Source organism: Trachemys scripta, chromosome 12, assembly GCF_013100865.1.
Source record: "Trachemys scripta elegans isolate TJP31775 chromosome 12, CAS_Tse_1.0, whole genome shotgun sequence".
Lineage (NCBI taxonomy): Eukaryota > Metazoa > Chordata > Testudines > Emydidae > Trachemys > Trachemys scripta.
This window is the reverse complement of record NC_048309.1, coordinates 37,262,462-37,281,998: the sequence shown is the minus strand read 5'-3', so window position 1 is coordinate 37,281,998 and position 19,537 is coordinate 37,262,462. Positions and strand designations below refer to the sequence as shown.

Genomic DNA, 19,537 nt, shown 5'->3' with positions numbered 1-19,537 from the left:
GTCCATGAATGTAGAATCCCGAAAGGCAAAAAATTCTGGCCTCATGAACTTTCCCAGTGCAGCTGACCCTGACACTCATAAATCAGCCTCTGTGGTCCATGAGGACCTGTATAACAATGAAGTAGTTCCTTTTGCTGAAAAAGGTTTCATCAAACAGTATTGTCTGATGCTAAAACTGTTTTTTTCTGAACATTTTCAGACAGCTCCAACACAGAACAAACAATGGGCCAGATTTTTAGAGCTATTGAGCACCCAAAGTGTCCAATAATTTCATCTGGACACAATGAGTTAACTCTTTATCTACTTTATGGTAGCATGGGAAAGAGCTCATGGAAAGATATATCAGTAGAGCTAGTCAGAACGTGTGATCTCCCCACTCCTCGCCCCAAACAACTTCAATGAACACAAACAAAAAAGTTTTCATTGACATTTTCCATGGAAAATTTTGACTTTTAAAAAATAAATAAATATGGAATGCCAACACACACAATGTTGGCAGTGGGGATCAAATCTGGGACCTTTGGAGGCTTATCCATGAGTTGCTGCTTCTGTGTGAGCTAAAAGATACCACTCTCTTACCAAAGGCTGTAGTAGCCTCATCAATCTCCAGAGGACTAGCCACCACTGGAGAAGGACAGAGCTCCACTTTGAACAAGCAGAGGTTACAAATAAATAAGTGAAAATGGAGATTTTCAGCCAAAACACCTTCAGTTTTCAGTTTTCCAATGAAAAGCCAAAATTTTCTATGGAAAGAAGACATTTAAAAATATTGTCCCAAACACAAATTTCCTTTAAAAAACAGTTTTAGCTTAAAAATTTCCACCAGCTCTATGTCACAATGCAAACAATGACAAGTGATTAGAAACACCATCTTTTTTTTTTGCCAGGACCTGCATAGATGTTGAAGCAAGCTACACCTCAAAACTTTGGCATAAGCCAGTGTGAGTGGGTATAATTTATACACTGAATGGGCAACAAAAGCTGCAGTGGGGAAGTGAGAAAGTGGGTCAGGAGAAGCAGGACCTGCTTCAGTGATCAGTGGTGTAGATGCAGGTCCTTCCTTATGAATGAAGTGATTAAAGATGATAGATGTCATTGATAGATCCATAAGCATCAGCAAAGGGGATCTGACCTCAGATCATTGCTCTGAAGAATATAATGCCCAGAGAGAAGGTGTAATTATCCCCTAGGATAATATCCATATCTAAACTCTTTCCTTGCAGGGTCTGACATGTCCTTGTAATTAGTGCTGTATTTGCCGCAGGGTCCTCTGAGAGATTCTGCTAATTAAACCCTAAGAACATCAGGAAGGAGATGAAAATAGAAGTGAGCTCTTAATACAAACCGTATCAGCTCTTTAAAGGATACTCTGTCCACCAGAGGTGTTAGTGAGTCTTCCAAGCTGGTGGACCCAGTCTCTGGCCTTCTGGCAAATCCATGTAAGTATCTGATTCATTTATCAGAATGGACAGAATGTGTTTGTTTCCTTAGCACTTCATCAACTGAAATGATGAATTAGCCATATGGAACAAATAGGAACAAATTAGCCAGATGGAACAAATAGGAAAATGTTCAGGACTAATGGAAAAACTCCCACTGATTTTTGTGGAGTCAGGATTTCAGTCTATATATCTAGCTATTGATGTTAAAATCTACTGTCAAGCTATACTCAGAACTATCTAACTATTCTTATCTATATCTAGTCTAACTCTTTGCCTTTTTGTCCCTCTCATGAGAGGCTGTCTACCTATCCATTCATACATCATACATTCGCTAAGAACATATGCATCGCTTGAGAGACCTTTCTATCTATCTAATCACTTAACTCTAGCTACCTGGCTGCATAATGTAAGATCTAGAGGTTCATCCATGTGCTTAGAAAAGAATTTTTAGCTCAGAGACACTATCTCTCTCTCTCTCTCTCTCTCTCTCTCTCTCTCTCCAATTTCCAAAGTAACTAATCCATATAAGTATCAAGTATTCCTGAATTCTATGCAACCACCAATTTTCTAATTTTGTCTACAGAAAGCCTCAGCTTTAGCTGTCATGTTTCAAACTTTCTACATTCACAATGCCATATACAGTTCATGATTCCATTATTTTCTAGCTTCCCTGCCCCCTTTACATTATTTCACTCCTTATAAATGCTGGACATATGGGAAAGTAATTTATTTTCTTTTATTTTCTTTATTGTAAAATGTACAAAAGCAACATTTTAATGGAATTCTGTGAACGTTTCATTCATTCATTTACTTACATTAGCTGATTTCCATTGGTCTCTCCTTCCCCGTTGGTGTAAAGGGGACAGTCATACCTCCCTGCCTCAAGGGTCCTATATAGGTATTAATTCATTGAAAGTTGTGAGATTCTCTGATCATATGGTGACGGGAGCCATATTAAAAATATCTGGGTAGATACAATCTCATACCACCCCAATAATTCCTGATCCTATGAAAATCAAAAGAAATCTGAAACATATTTTTTGTGAATCAGTTCATACTAATGACCTACATTTTCATCTTTCCACCAGGCAAAGGATAAAGAGTGTACTGCCACACCAATTGCATTCGTGCTTTATTTATGCTTTATCCTTTTCTTGATATCGCTCTGCCTATTGTGCAATTAACTTCAATGGGAGCAGCTGAAGCCTGCTTCCACTTAAGACAAATCCAAGTGGTACTGGCTTCCAACCCAGGCCAAAATTTCAATAGCTGTCCATTTTCTTTCTTCCATAATGCATATTTTGAAAGTCCTTTGGTTAAGGCACTGCAGGGAAAATCAGGAGTTCTGTCCTAGTCCCATCTCTGCCACAGATTTCCTGTTTGACCTTGGGAAAGTGTCTATGATTATACAGCTGCTCATGTGCCTATATAACCTCCTGCACTCCCACTGTATATGAGCATCTCACAAACGTGACTGAATGAATTTATTTGTCCAACATGCCTATGAGGATGGGAAGCATGAGCCTCTTTCTACAGATGGGGAACCACGGCACAGAGAGACTGAGAGTAACATTTTCCAAAGCACCTAAGTGACTAAGGGTACGGAGCTCTGAGAGCCACCCCATTGCTAGGTTTCAGAGCCTGGGCTCCAGCTCAATGTCTACACTGTTATTTTTGGCCCTGTAGTTTAAGCCCAGCAAGCCCAAATCAGTTGACCCAGGCTCCGAGACTTGCTATCCTGGGGTTTTTTGCTGTGTAGATGTATGCTTAAGGCCCAGATCCTCAAAGGGAGTTAGCTGCATACATCCTTTTGAGGGTCTGAGCTGAGGAGCCTTAATCTCATTTCCAAAAGTAATTAAGGGCCAGATTCTTAAAGGTCATTTAAGTATCTAACTTCTATTGAGATTTTAGGCACTTCAATAGCTTTACAGATCTGGCCCCATGGCACTTAAGAGCCAAAAACACATTGAAAATCAATGGGATTTAGGCCCCTAATTCACACACTTTGAAAACTGTACCCAAGCAGTGTTTTCTGTCCCACAAAGTTGCACCCAGGTTTGTGGCAGAGCTAAGGCCAGAATCCAGGTCTCCTTCACCCTAGAGAAATTTCTGTGATTTTTTTTCAAGGTTTTTTTTATTATTATTATTGTTTTAGTTTGAATCCCAGTCCTGGAAACAGTTACTTCTTTTATACCTATAACAGAGTATGTAATAGATCTGTTCAGGCTCATAAGCACTATATCACCTTCGAATGTATGCCTCCTACTGTTGTCACTTAAGTAGTGATAGGGTAGTGAAATGGGGCCTGGGAAACCTGGGATGATGATAATGATGAAATAGCATATAGTTTACATAACTACTTAAACCTTTAATAAACTGTATTATATTTCCAGTAATTTCATTGCAATTTTTCCCCTCAGGTTAATATTTGCCAAATACATGGAGTTGGAAAACCAAACCACTGTGACTGAGTTTATTCTCTTGGGATTTTCAAGTGATCCGCAGCTCCAGATTTTCCTTTTTGTGGTGTTTTTAATCATTTACCTTATTACCCTGGTGGGGAACATGCTGATCATGCTGGTGATAAGGGCTGATTCTCATCTCCACACCCCCATGTATTTCTTTCTAAGTAATTTATCCTTCCTTGATATCTGTTTTTCCACGGTCACAGTGCCTAAGATGCTGGTGAGCTTCCTAGCAAAATGGAAAACCATTTCTGTTGGTGGCTGCATTGTCCAGCTCTTCTTCTTTCTCTTGTCAGGCTGTGCAGAAGTTTTCATGCTCTCAGCGATGGCTTATGACCGATTTGCTGCCATATGCCACCCACTGCATTACTTGGTAACTATGAAGAAGCAGGTGTGCATTCTCCTTGTGGGTGGTGCATGGACAATGGGCTTCTTATATTCCTTGGTGAACACTCTTCCCATGATAAAGTTACACTTCTGTGGACCTACTGAGATCAATCATTTCAGTTGTGAGCTGCCTCCACTTCTACTGCTCTCCTGCACTGAGACTTTCACCAACAAGGTGGTGCTTCTTTCTTCTGCTGTGTTATTTGGCTTGAGCTCATTCCTCCTCACTCTGATATCCTACATTCACATCATCTCCACTATCCTGAAGATGCACTCTGTGGAAGGCCGGTATAAAGCTTTTTCAACCTGCAGCTCCCACCTTATTGTAGTGGGTTTGTTCTACTCAGCAGCCTTTTTTCGGTACATGAAGCCTACCTCAAAGACTTCATCAGATCTGGAAAGACTGGTCTCCATCCAGTACAGCATCTTAACCCCCATGTTAAACCCTGTCATCTACACACTGAAAAACAAGGAGGTGAAAACAGCTGCATGGAAACTTTTAGGGTAAGTCAGACGTTTCTCAGTGTCAGAACTCCTTAAATAGCATGTTAGTAAAAGCATGTAGAATTGAAGAAAACTGGGCTGAGATCTTCCAAGTTGCTAAGGGAGTTGGCTGCCCAATTACCATTTAATTTTAATGGGATCACGGTGTCTAATTGATGTAAGCCCTTTTGAAAATCACAGCTTTAAATCCTGATGGCATAAATATTACACTGGATAACCTGATATTGTGTAAATGATTGAGTGTTCATTTTAGTAACATAGGTATTGTCACACCTTTCAGACCAATGGTCCAAATAGTTTTAATACCTTAATGGGATGCCTCACAGGAAGGTATCTCACAGAAAAGTGTAAGAAATCCTATATTGATGAATTCAAGGTGGAAAATTATATGCCTATAAGGGACATATGATCATCCCAGCCTCATTCACGTGGGCTAAGATGCTTAACCTAAGTGAGTTAGGTACCCCAAACCATTGCACAGCAACATTTGGGTGCCTAACTCCTATAGCAGCTTTGGAAAAACCCTTCCCTTATGCCTAGAAGCATGAGGGTTTATAACCCTTATATATTTAATTCCATCTTATCTAACATAACAGAGAAAGTTCTCAGCCATATACACATATCATGCTTTTTGGAATCCTGCTGAGTTCTTGGATGAATTCCACTTTGAGACAATGTCTCTAATAGGTGTATTATGAGTTGTGTAAGGAAATATTTCCTTTTATTTTATTTTATACATGTGTTTCCTTTCAATTTCACTAGTCGTTGCTTTGAGCTTGATTTCTATTAAACTGTAAATAAGAGCATGCAGTTAACCTTTCTACATCATTCATTATTTTATGTGCCTTTATGATGCCCCCTCTTAACAATCTCCTCTCTATACTAAACAGGCTTACACATTTCAATTTCCCCTCACATGGAAATCTTTCTTTGGCTCTATTCATCGATTTCACATACATATGGGCCTCTTCTATTTCAGCTACATCTTTTCAGAGAAGGAGTGATTAGAGTGGAGATGCAGTAACTTAGATACAGATATTGGCTAGGACTCTGAGAGGTCTGCAATGAAGTGAAATGTTCAGTTCCAATTGACTTTCAATTGACTTTTTGATAAGGTGACCAGACAGGAAGCGTGAAAAATCAGGACAGGGGGTGGGGGTAATAGGCTTCTATATAAGAAAAAGCCTCAAATATCGGGACTGTCCCTATAAAATCGGGACATCTGGTCACCCTACTTTTTGATGTTAGGGGACTTTGAAATTCCCAGCCACTCTCATCACTTTCTTCAGTACCTCTTTGACCTCCTTGTTCCTTAGGCAGTATATGATGGGGTTCTGCATGGGGAGGAGGGGCACCACCCTGTAGAACATGGACACCACCTTGTTGAAGTACACTGAGTCAAAGGAGCACATGGAAGTCATCCACATGTCCAGGAACATGTCATCCCATAGCCATGTGGGATCCACAGGTGGAGAAGCTTTTCTGGTGCCCTGTGGCCTAGGGGCATCTGCAGGATTGTGATGATGGTGAGGTACAAGACCAAGATCAGGAAGAAGGAGCTCACAATTACACTGGTGGACATAATGAATAGACTTTCTTTGCCTCATCTGGGTCCATGCAGGAGAGTTTCAGCCAGGTTAGCGTATTACAGAATAAATGGCTGATTTTGTTGGCTCCACAGAATGGCTACTTGCACTGTGAGACCAAAGGTGGAACTTTGACCAGGTAGGCACCTACCCCAGAGCATACGGCCTGCAAACAGCAAACCCTGTTGTTCATGAGGGTCAGGTAGTGCAATGTGTTGCAGATGTCTAAGTAGTAGCTGAGGGCCATTATGGCCAGGATAAAACTCTCAGCAGTCCCTAAGGTATAGAGGAAGTACAGCTGGGTGATGCAGTCAACAAATGAGATGTACTTGTCCTTGGCCAGGAAGACCTCCAACACCATAGAGATAGTGTTGGAGGTGCAACAGATCTCCAGGAATGAGAAGTTACTGAAGACAAAGAAGATGGGGATGTGGTGGCAAGAGCCAATGCAAACTATTGTGATCTTGATGATGTGTCCAGATAAGCCCACAAGGAAGAGCAAGAGCTGCGGCTTTAGGAGGCTTGGGAAGCCCAGGATAACAAAATGGGCCATTGTCATTGTGTTTCCACCCCCATAGCTTCATAGTCTGTGATATATGGGGTCAACACAAAGAAAACTACACAAAGGCTTACTAGAATTAATCCCATGATTAAATTAAGTGGCAAGAAAGTGTAATTAAAAGAGAGAGAGAGAGAGAGAGAGAGAGAGAGAGATTTGAAGCATCACACTCTTTCAGTTAGATAACAAAAAGAATGGTTACAATTCTGTTCAATCAAAATTAACCAACACATCAGATTCTGTATAATGAAGAGATAGGTAGACAGATAGATGTGGTCTTAATTTGGTGTGAGGCTAGCATCTGGCTTTTAGCCACAAACAGTGGTGATCTCATTTACTTCAGTGACACCAATGAAGTTATTACTGATTTATAGCAGTGCAAGTGAGAGCATATTCATGTACCCATAATTACTGATGGAGACTAGTAAGAGAATAATTCTGAATAACAAACATCCTCAGTAAAGAGCATTGTTAGCTGTCCTCAGGTATATGGATTAACTCTATCCTTTCATTGGAATTGCTCCAGGTTTACACTAGTGCAGTGGTTCCCGAACTGGGGTTCGTGAAGGTGGATATTTTTTGATGTTTTTTAAAATTAAATAGGCAGCTAGTCTTGTTTTTAAAATGATTATGAAGAACAAGTTTAAGCTTTGTTGTAACATGCATTGTTTGCGTGGACTGCTCAAGACCTGAACGCTTGTATAGGAGGAACTCTTTGAGTTGGCTTCTTAAATACCTTCATGCTGTTTCACATCTGGTATTCCTTGATGAAACATAGGAGCCTTGTCTTATAACAGGCTTATTCAAAGTGATACAAGCTATGAAAGTGAGATCTTGGAAGAGTGTTGCCATTTTCATAATGTAATCAAAATACTGTAATGATAAATAATAATTAATAATAGTGTGTAATAAGCATGTCATAAAAACAAATTGTGTATTTCCAAGATCACTGCTTTTATAATTTATACTCAGGTAAAGGAGAAAATCCCTGGAAATGTTAATTTTAAGAGGTGGTTTGTGAGACTTGACATTTTAGTGAAAGGGGTTCACAGGTTGTTAAAGTCTGGGAACCATTGCACTAGTGTGACTGTGGCTAGAACCTGACCCCAAATAATTCACTGTGGGTGAGATTAATTCTCTTATTTCTCCTAGAGTAGCCTTTTGATTCCAGCAATACTACTCACTTTTATAGGTTCTGCACCAATGGATCTGACTGACCACCCTTGCAATTCCACTGAAATTCATAGTGTAAAGCTGAGATAATGAAGTGGTGTTGGACCAGGTCCTTTATAACAGATGGGATTGGGAAGGTTCATATTTGGAGGTTTAGTTTTCAGCACTTCAAATTTATTAAAAAGACCAGAAGATTTTTTTATAAGTGTTGAGGTACACAAAGGGATTTCAAAAACATCTTGGCAGCTAGCACCCATCCTACTGTGTGCCCAAATGCCTTTAAAAATGCTAGAAGACCATTGACTATCTCCAATAATCAATACTCTTCAAGGTCTGGTCTTCATCATATTATAGTACCAGAATAACTATGTTGATTAGAGATCTGTTTTTAATTATATAATCATACCTGTACCACCTCTAGAGTGGATGCAGCTATTCCAGTAGAAAGGCAATTTATATCAGCATGTCTTTATTCCCCTTCCAGCATGCAATAGCACTAATAGTGTAAACACATTTATTCTGGTATAGCTGCATCCACACTTGGAGACAGGATGGGGGTTGTACTGTTTTAACTATGATGGTATACCAAAGCAGACAAGGAGTAAGTTTCCCTTTGAAATCAAAGGGAAAGTGTCCATTTTCTTCAATGGCCATTGGATTGGATCTGAGAAGAAGACATGGAGGAAATAGTGTACACTAAGCACTTATCCTTTCTACAGTTCAAATATGCTACAGTGTTCTGTGTCCCAAAGATGTAGTAGTAATAGTAGTAGTAGTAGTAGTAGTAGAAGAAGAAGAAGAAGAATGAGGAATTGTAACATCAATAAGCACATATTATCACCTGGAATGAGAGAGCTTACAGGAAAAGTCATGCATTCTCTCAATGTTGAACTTCACAGGTGCTTCATCTCTCTGAGAATGGCACCATGCCAATATAATTAAAGCAGTACAACACTTGTGTGTAGATAAGGTCTAAATTTCCCATTTAAATCAAAAGGAAATGCTTCATAAAATTCAATGCACATTGGATTTGATAAAAAAAGACATTTTAGGAAATGATATAAAATGAATATTTATTTTTTCTACAATTGAATAGATAAGATATTTTGAGGCAGTGTTTTCTGTCCCACAAAGTTGCACTTAGAAAAAAAAAGATGAGTGAGCAATTTCATCAACAAGTATCACATAATATGTGACAGTTCACCAGCTTCAACAGGAGAGACTTAGGGAGCCCCACATCAGAATATCCTTGTTGGGGTCCCATTAAAATTGGATAAAAACACAGGCCTAAAAAACAGAGAACTTTCTTTATCAGGAAAAACGTGGATAAGATTTGACTACACAAAAGTACAACGTTTTGGATTTTGAGGAAAATAATAATAATAATAAACTGACAAATTTGTGTTTGAAGAAGATAAGAAATGTTGACATTAAATAATAATAGTGTGCTCTCTAAACTCCCCCTTTTAATGGATTAATGGGGAGGATAAGATACTTATGAAACATACAAACTGATCTATAACATTGAAATAAAGAATTGCTGATGATTAAATGCTTTGCTAGCCATATTTTTAATACATTGCATATTGAGGAAGTATAGATAAGGTAATATGCAGGCCAGGGATTTGCCTTGCATGAGGCTATTTCTGTTCATTTCTCTCTGATATCATTTGCTGATTTGTTTAAAATGATACTGTTGGCAAGGTAAGTAATGTGTCCTGTTGGAAGATGTAAGTAAGTAATACAAATATGTAGTAATAAACAAAAGTCTTTTCTCTAGGAAACTTGGAAGCAGCGTGACCCATGGCAACAAGACTTAGAAACCGTAAATTCAGCAAGAAAATTGAAGACATTAGGTGATTAAGGCTAGTGCATGGGTAATATCTGGGTTATGTAAAATCCAATGGATAATGTATTGCATGCAGACTGGAGGAAAATTAAGCAATGAAAAATGTGAAAAAAGGATCAGAATACATATAAAAATGGGCCCAAAGCTGGATAAATGCCAGATCAGAAACTGAGCAATGAGACTGAAAGACCAGACCAGGAGATCCTGGGAGGATGACCACCATTGAGGAAGGAAGGACTTCTTAGTGTCCTGGAATGTGGAAACTTGGGCCCACTTACCTATTCTGTCTTGTCTGTTATTCCTTGTTTTGCATAAATGTATGCCCACACTTTATGTCACATTAATTCTATCTGAAATTGTATTAAATAAAGGCTAAATTGATTAAGCCTATATTGGGTGGATATGTGACTCAGTTTCCCACTATACACTCTCAACAGCCACTTACACAATTTGCTAAAACAGGATATGTACCACATAAGTTCCCTCATGTCTGCTTCATTCACTATTTTAGCAAAGGTGTCACCCTGGTAATATAATAATCAGAGCAACCAATTGGGGCCTGTTAGCCAGCACATACAGGTTACGTTAGTACATACCATATTATATAAATGTTTGGCAGTTATAAGAGCCGAATTGGTCTATGTTTCCCCCCCCCCCCAGAGTTCTGGTCACTCATGCTAAGCTACAGCTCACACTACCCTGCAATAGTAGAACTGAGCATTTAGCACAAGCAGATATGAAACTTGTCAAAATCAAGGTTGATTCATACAAGCTTGGTGCCTTCACAGACCAGTACCTGGAATGCTTGTGTTGAAAACAAAGGTAAGGATGGCGAGGTTCAGAACTACACGGAACTAATTCTGCACTATATTATTATTGACTTTTAGCAATAAACCTGACTGACATTGTTTATTTGATCTCCTGAATATATTTCATACCGAACCAAAGTGTGGTCAATCAATTGACTATTCAGTTTATCAACAATAGGCAGCAGAAGGCAGTAGATGGTGAACGACAGGGAACAGGGAGCTATATAGTATAGCAGGCACTAGGGAACAGCAGAGAGACAGGACCAGAAAAGGAATGGCTATAGTAAACAAGGGCCGCTAGCAGAGGTTAAAAATTAGAAAGGGGTAGCTAAAGTGTATAATGGGAACTAGGGGCAGCAGAGGGTGGGGAAGGTGTGGTTATCCTGTATAACGTGCACTAGGAGAAGCAGAGGGTGAGAGATGGGAATATGGAGCTATAGTCTTTAATGGGTGCTTGTGTAACCCACACACCTCCTGGGTGTGGCGCTCTGTCCCATCTAGTGGCACCAATACCACTTAGAGATTAATGAGTCTTCTACAGCCTTAGCTAAGAGCATGTGGTGTTTAGCTCATGCAGTAGGGGCATATACATTTAGCTCCAGAGCTCCCAAGTTTGATCCTGACAACTGGGGTATGTTGGCATTACACTTAATAGCCGTAGATGTGAGAGATAAAATAACGGGGGGAAGGCAACAGCAGAGTGTGTGATGAGAAAGGTATTAAATGTGCACAAGGTGGTCACAGAAAGTGAGAGATGGGACACAAGTTTCTATAGGGTATATTGATTTGTATGAGGGATACAAGGTAAGGATTAAGAAAGAAGTGGCTATACATAAAATGGGCCATAGGGGGTAGCAGAGAGTAAGTGATGGGAAAGGGGTGGCAATACTATATAATTAGGGCTTCTGGTTTTAGATTTTAACTGATAAACACTAATAAAATGTCCCCAATACAAAACCAGATAAATATAGTAAAGTAAAAAATTATGTTTATTTAATGAACAAAAGAAAAACACCAGAAATGGTTACTCAGTTCTTGTTGACATTACCTCTTTTCCTTATGCAATTTATTTATATAGGCAATATCTGAGCTCCCTGGCTTGTATCTAAGGGCTTGCTTACACCGAAGCAATAATGTGGATTATGGGGGCATGATTTTTAGGTGTCCCAATGTGTTACACACTAGTTGGTAGAATTATCAATAATTATGCAGAAAAGGCAGAAATGTTAAATAAATATGTCTGTTCTGTTTTTAAAGGGGAAAAACAGATTATGTAGTCTCATCATATGGTGATGATAGCACTCTTACCATTCCACTAGTATCTCTGGAGGATGATAAACTGCTGCTACATTTCTAAAAGAGCAAGTCCTGATAACTTGCGTCCAAAAGTTTTAAAACAGCTGGCTGAGGAGGTCATTCAATGTTAATATTGATTTTCAATAAGTTTTGGCCCACTGGGGAAGTTCCAGAATACTGAAAGAGAGCCAATGTTGTGCCAACCTTTAGAAAGTTTAAACGGGATGATATTGACAAAATAATGGAGTGGCTGATATGGGACTCCATTAATAAAGAAGTAAAGTAGAGTAATGTCATTAATGCCAATCAACTTAAAACTGTGGAAAAAAGATTCTATCAAGCTAAATTGATATTTTTTGATGAAATTACAAGTTTGGTTAATAAAGATAAAAGTGTGGAAGTAATACACTTTGACTTCTCTATGATGATTGACTTGGTACCACAAAACTTTTTGATATAATAAAACTAGAACAATATAAAATTAACATGGATTAAAAACTGGCTAACCGATAGGTCTCAAAATGTAACTGTAAACAGGGCATTATCATAGAGTGGGTTTGTTTCCAGTGATGTCCATCAGGGATCTATTATTTACCTTATGCTATTTAATATTTTTATCAGTGACCTGGAAGAAAACATAAAATAATCACTGATAAAGTTTGAAGAAGACAAAAAAAAAAAAAAAAAAAAGAAGTGGGAGTGTTAAATAAGGAATAGAACAGGTTACTAATACAAAGCAATCTGTGTATGCAACACACTTTGATAATTTGCTATCAGAGTTTACTTTGGATGTTTGATTTGGGAACCTGGGCACAAGCAAACAATACATGTTTTAATATGGCTAAATGTAAACACCTGTAAACAAAAAATGTTGGCTGGGAGACTCTATGCTGGAAAGCAGTGACTCTGAAAAAGATTGGGGTGGGGAATGGTGGATAATCATCTGAACATGAGCTCCCAATGTGACATTGTGGCCAAAATTGCTTATGTGATCCTAGGATGCATAAACTGGGGCTTCTCGAGTATAGATAGAGAGGTTATTTTATTTGGCACTGGTTTGACCACTGCTTCAATATTTTGTCCACTTCTGGTGTCCACAATTCCAGAAGGATGTTAATAAATTTGAGAGGGTTCAAAGAAGAGCTACAAGAATGATTAAAAGCTTAAAAACCCTACTTTACAGTGATAGACTCAAAGAGCTCAGTCTGTTTAGCTTAACAAGAAGTTGAGTGACTAGATTGGAGTCTATAATAGACTACATAGAAAATGTATTTATAAGGGCTGCTTATCCAATGGCTGGAAGTTGAAGCTAGACAAATTTAGGCATACATTTTAACAGTGAGAGTAATTAACCATTGGAACAATTTACCAAGGGTCGTGATGGTTTCTCTATCACTGACAATTTTTAAATGAAGATTGGATTTTTTTTCCCTAAAAGACCTGCTCTAGGAATTATTTAGGGGAAGTTCTGTGGCTTTTGTTATACATGAGGTCAGACTAGGTGATCACAATAAGAATGGCCATATTGGATCGGAGCAAAGGTCCATCTAGCCCAGGATCCTGTCTTCTGACATTTGCCAATGCTAGGTGCTTCAGAGGGAATGAACAGAAAAGGTAATCAACAAGTGATCCATCCCCTGTTGCCCATTCCCAGCTTCTGGCAAACACAGGCTAGGGACACCATCCCTGCTCATCCTGACTAGTAGACATTGGTGGACCTATCCTCCATGAACTTGTCTAGTTCCTTTTTGAACCCTGTTATAGTCTTGGCCTTCACAACATCATCTGGCAAAGAGTTCCACATGTTGATTGTGTCTTTTAAGAAGAAATATTTCCTTTTGTTTCTTTTGAACCTGCTGCCTATTTATGTCATTGGGTGACCCCTAGTTCTTGTGTTATGAGAAGAAGTAAATAACACTTCCTTATTTACTTTCTCCACACCAGTCATGATTTTATAGACCTCTATCATATCCCCTCTTAGTAGTCTCTTTTCCAGGCTTAAAAGTGTCAGTTTTATTACTCTCTCCTCATATGGAAGCTGTTCCATACCCCTAATATTTTTTCTTGCCCTTTTCTGTACCTTTTCTAATTCCAATATATCTTTTTTGAGATGGGGCAACCACATCTGCATGCAGTATTCAAGTCGTGGGTTTACCATGGATTTATATAAAGGCAGTATGATATTTTCTGTCTTATTTCCTATCCCTTTCTTAATGATTCACAACATCCTTTTTTGACTGCCACTGCACATTGAGTGGATGTTTTCAGAGAACTATCGACAATGACTTCAAGGTCTCTTTCTTGAGTGGTAACAGCTAATTTAGACCCCATCATTTTATATGTATAGTTGGGATGATGTTTTCCAATGTGCATTACTTTGCATTTATCAACACTGAATTTCATCTGCCATTTTGTTGACCAGTCACCTAATTTTGAGAGATCCTTTTGTAGTTTTTTGTAGTCTGCCTTGGACTTAACTATCCTGAGTAGATTTGAATCATCTGCAAATTTCGTCACCACACTGTTTATCCCTTTTTCCAGATCATTTATATATATGTTGAATAGGACTGGGAGACACCACTATTTACCTATCTCCATTCTGAAAATTGACCATTTATCCCAATGCCCTCTTCTGGCCTTGGAATCTCTGAAATCTACTAAATCTATTAAATAGGTCCTGCTGGTGCACACACAATATTCTGTTCATTACTGTATCTTGGTAGTCCATCGAATCCAATGATGACAAATCTGAGCAGATCATCAGTTGTTGGTCTTATGGTATGCACTCTGGTGACTGTACAAGCCAATTCTAGAAGTTCACATTTTGCTGCAGATGGTGCAAGGGAAGTTCGCGGTCAGTGGATTGTGCACTGCTGATGCTCTGTGATGTCATTCGTGTGCCTTTTGTAGATGCCAACAGCGGTCTTCCTCAAAGGCAATGCAGGTATTTCTGACTGTTGCACGCCACTGTGTTCTGTCGCTGGCGGTGTCCTCAAGGTCCCTAGGTTTGATACTGTGTAGTGTAGATTGGCTTTGATGGTGCCCTTGTAATGTTTCCGTGGATGACCTATATGCCGTATGCCCTGGGAGAACTCACCATACAGAAGCTGGCAGGGGATTCTGTTGGCATCCGTGTGGCTGACATGACTGGTCTAATGTAGCTGTGACTTCGTGATCATCATTTCGATGCTTGTCATCTGGGCTGTCTCGAGGACCTCGAGATTGGGCACTTTGTCTTGCCAGCGGATCTTCATGATGATGCGAAGGCAGCACATGTGAAATGCTTCGAGCTGCTTGATGTGATGCCTATATAGTGTCCATGTTTCACACCTGTACAAAAGAGATGAAAGAACAACAGCTCTGTACACAAGCAGTTTTGTTGACATCCAGATGTTGTGGTGATTTAAAACTTTGACACGCAGACAGCCAAATGCCTGGTTTGCTTTGGATATTCATGCATTGATCTCATTATCCAGTGATCCATCACTGGATATGACACTACCCAGATATTTAAAGTTCTCCACTACTTTCAGCTGAGTGCTATCGATGGAGGTACTCGGGACAGAAGCATTTGATCTGGGTGCAGGTTGATGGAGAACTTCTGTCTTTCCGAGGCTGATAGTTAGTCCGAAAAGTTGCGAGGCCTCAGCAAACTTGTTGACAATGTGCTGAAGATCATTTTCAGTGTGAGCCATGAGGGCACAGTCGTCAGTGAAGAGTGCCTCAAGAAGGAGTTTCTGCACTGTCTTAGTCTTTGCATTCAGGCGACGGAGGTGAAAAAGTGAACCATCGTGCCGGTATTTCAAGTATATACCTCGGTCCAGATCTTTCAGTGCATGGTTAAGGACACATGCAAAAAACAGCTTAAATAGGACAGGAGCAAGAACACATCCTTGTTTCATGCCATTGGTGATGTTAAAGGGGGCTGATATGGCTCCATCAGACAATACTTCACTTGTTATGCTGTCATGAAAAAGGCGTATAATCTGGACAAATTTTCTTGGGCAGCCAAGTCATGTTAGAATGGTCCAAAGGGCTTCTCTGTTGACGGTATCAAATGCCTTTGTCAGATCTATGAAGACAGCATACAGGTGCATGTTCTGTTCAATGCATTTGTATTTGTCTGACAGCAAACACCATGTTGACTGTGCTCCGGCCACGTCAAAAATCACATTGACTTTCAGGTAGATTTGCCTTGGAAATACTGGCTATTAGGCGGTTCAAGATGATGCGGGCAATGATCTTCCCTCCAACAGAGAGGAAGGATATGCCTCTATAGTTTCCACATTCTGCTTTGCTGACTTTGTTCTTGAAAAGAGAGACAATAGTAGCATCGTGAAGGTCCTGTGGTATGTTTTCATCCTCCCAGATGTTGAGGATCATGCTGTGGAATGCTGCTAGTGCTGCTGGACCTGCTGCTTTATATATCTCTGCTGGTATCCCATCTTTTCCAGGAGCTTTCCCTGAACTCATCTGGCTAACAGCTTTCTTAATCTCTTCTAGAAAGCTGCATTCCCCCATTTTTGATCATCTGCAAAGAAATAAAAAGTTGCTGAAGATAAACCTCAAAAAATGAAATTAAGAAATTTTGAAAAAACAGAAGCCCTATTATAATGTGCTTTTGGTGAAAAACAGGGTGAGGGATGTGAAAGGGATAGCTTGAGTGTGCAATGGGCACTAGGGGGCAGTAAAAGATAAGGAGAAATTATAATTTATACTAATAGACAACATCAGATAAAGACTAAAAAGGGGGTGGCTCTACTTCGTAATCGACATTATATACACCTGGGGGAATTCTACACTAAACAAATAAAAATTCTATGCACAATATTTTAAAATTCTGCATACTTTATTTGTCAAAATAACATTTATATAATAATACCAGTTTCAATTATTTTGGTAATTTATTTCAAAATAACAGTCAACAACTATGTCTGTAACAATACAGACAACTGAAAAGATTCAGCCAGGAGTAGAGAGTTAATTAAACCCCTATGACAACCCAGTTCCTATTTCTCTGCCTCCTCCCACCCCCCAGAGCCCAGACACAGGGCCAGATACCCAGACCCTCTCCCCCCAGAGTCCAGTTGCATGGCACCCCCAGATACTCACATGCACCCCCTCAACCCTTAGAGCCCAGTAATCCAGAGGAAGAAACAGACTGGTGCTAGGTCCCGGATTTGTATGGTGTTTCCTTCATGTTGCCTCCTTCCTTCAGAGCATGCCGGCAGTGTCTTCTATTTGGGAATCAGGGAGATAGGCTCTGTGGGGTCCGCCTAAGTGCTGTCCAGTACTTCTGAGCACAAATTCTGCAGGGAAAAAGGAAATTCTGCCCAGAACATTAATTCTGCGCAACAGTGTAAATATTGCTATGGCTAAAACAAAATCTCCCTGTGTGTTTTGTTGAGCTTTTTGCCCTACTTGTGAGTGTGACCAGGGTAGGAGACATGACTGGATCTCGTATGATCCTTGATCATTTTCAAGGTGCTGAGGTCTCATTGACTTCAGTGGGAGATGCAGGAGTCAAATGTTGCTGTAGATTAGACCCGAGGGTTTAAATAGTGTTTTGAGAATAAGGACACAAAGAATTAATCTGAGGGAACAGAACCTATCCATCCTAGGATCCTGAAAAAACATTTCACATAGAGCAACAAGGATGATGCAATGGCCTTTAGCTGTCTCCTAATGACATTTTCCTACAGAGTTGGTGCTGTTTTGTATCTGCTCTTCTGGGGCTTCAAGAGATTGTGTTTGTTTGTCTTTAAGATTCACTTCCACCATATTTGTGCTTGCTTCATCCCAAACACTTACAGTCACATATCACTGATATATTTAGTATTGTCAAAGAGTCAGAGTTTAAGGCCAGAAGGGAACATTAGATTATCTAGTCTGGCCTCCCCTATCTCACCTCTATCTATTCTCTTGGGTTTCATCAGACAATATGAAACCCAAGACAACGTGAGCACACAGAACACTTTAACAATGAATGAAACTGAATGTAAACAAGAAATATACTTTGTAGACCCTGTAACTGACCACTGAAATGCAGGCACCTATGGGGTGCACAGCATATAATCTAATGCAACATTGTTAAACAGATGATTAACAAAGGAAGGAAAGAAGACCTTATGTGAAATACAAACTGTGTGTGTGAGAGTGATTGTCACCCCGTGCTGGAGAGAACAATCACTGCTCAGTGGGTGCATGTGTGCATGTGACTCTCATCCCCAGATGGAGGGAATGAGCCTTGTCCGTTTTGTGTGTGTGTGATTGTCACCGCTGCTGGAGAGAATGAACACTGCTCTGTGTGTGTGTGTGTGTGACTGTCACCCCCTGCTGGAGGGAATGAGCCCCACTCAGTATATATGTACATGCCACTGCTAACCCCTGCACTTGTGAACAGCCCCACAGACACTTTGATGACCACAGATGGTCAGGAAAGATCTTTCATTTATAGCTCATCCAAAACATATAATGTCCACCAGAAACAGTACTCCATACCATAGTGATGGGCTGCTGCGGGTCTGCACTAACTCCGAGGGGAGACTGCCCCCTACTGAGCCACCCTACCCTCTCCCTGCAGCACAGCATCCCCAGGTGCCATGCTGGGGCACTGTGGCAAACACTGATTCTGATGGGAGCATTTCCACTGCCAAGACCCCCACCCTGCTCCTTGTGGCACAGGGCCACTTGGTGCCACACTGAGGCACAGGGGCTCATCATGGACCAAGGGAGAACAGTGATCCCTGTGAAAGTTACTAGTGACCCCCCTTAACAGCTAGCAGCCGTTATGTCAGCCAGCAGCCATTAGGGGGAAGCAGACACCTCAAGTACACAGTAGCCTGAACTTTTCAAGTGTCTTCCCTTCCAAGGCCTTAAGGTAGTTGGAGCTGGTCCCAAACCAGTTTTCACTGACCAGATAGCAAAAGCACGGGTCTGACAACCACCAATCAAGTGTTAACACGGCAAGGGCCTTTGTCTGAATATGTATAAAGGATCTGAAAAATGTGTGTAAGACAGAGTTTTTGTACTAAGGTGCAAAGCTCTCCTTTCTTCTGCAGAATAAAGCAACTCTTCCTTATCCCTGTCTGGCTGTTATAGGCTCTCAGCTAGGTGGACCCGATATTTCGGTGACATCCCTAAGTGAGGCCCCACCCAGCTCTTTGCACTGGAGCACTGGGGTTAGTCCCCTAATGAGTCTTACACCCTGTTCCCTGAAGTACAGCAACCCCTATTGCTGAGCTGGGACATTGGGATCAACCCTGAGGACATCCTATAGAGGCCTCCAGGCCCATCCCTGACCCTCAGCACCCCTTAGTGCCATGCTCAGGCATTGCAGGCAGCACTGACTAAGGGGAAATAGTGCTTCAAACTGAGCTTCCCACCCCACTCCTGGTAGCACAGCCCCCTATGTCCATGGGGTAATGGGGTCAGCACTGTCTAAGAAATGAGAGTGCTCCCAGCTGA

At 40.4% G+C, this 19,537-nt stretch overlaps 1 protein-coding gene across 1 annotated transcript in view; it reads left to right on the top strand.

Moving 5' to 3' along the window:
* Window positions 1-14,375, top strand: part of LOC117885848 (olfactory receptor 5A1-like) — a 32,399-nt gene extending 18,024 nt beyond the window's left edge. Inside the window, exons 2-3 of the mRNA XM_034787353.1 lie at window positions 3,888-4,798; window positions 14,339-14,375. Of these exons, the coding sequence (XP_034643244.1) occupies window positions 3,888-4,798; window positions 14,339-14,375 (948 nt within the window). The remainder of the gene's footprint in view (window positions 1-3,887; window positions 4,799-14,338) is intronic.
* Window positions 14,376-19,537: the final 5,162 nt, after the last annotated feature.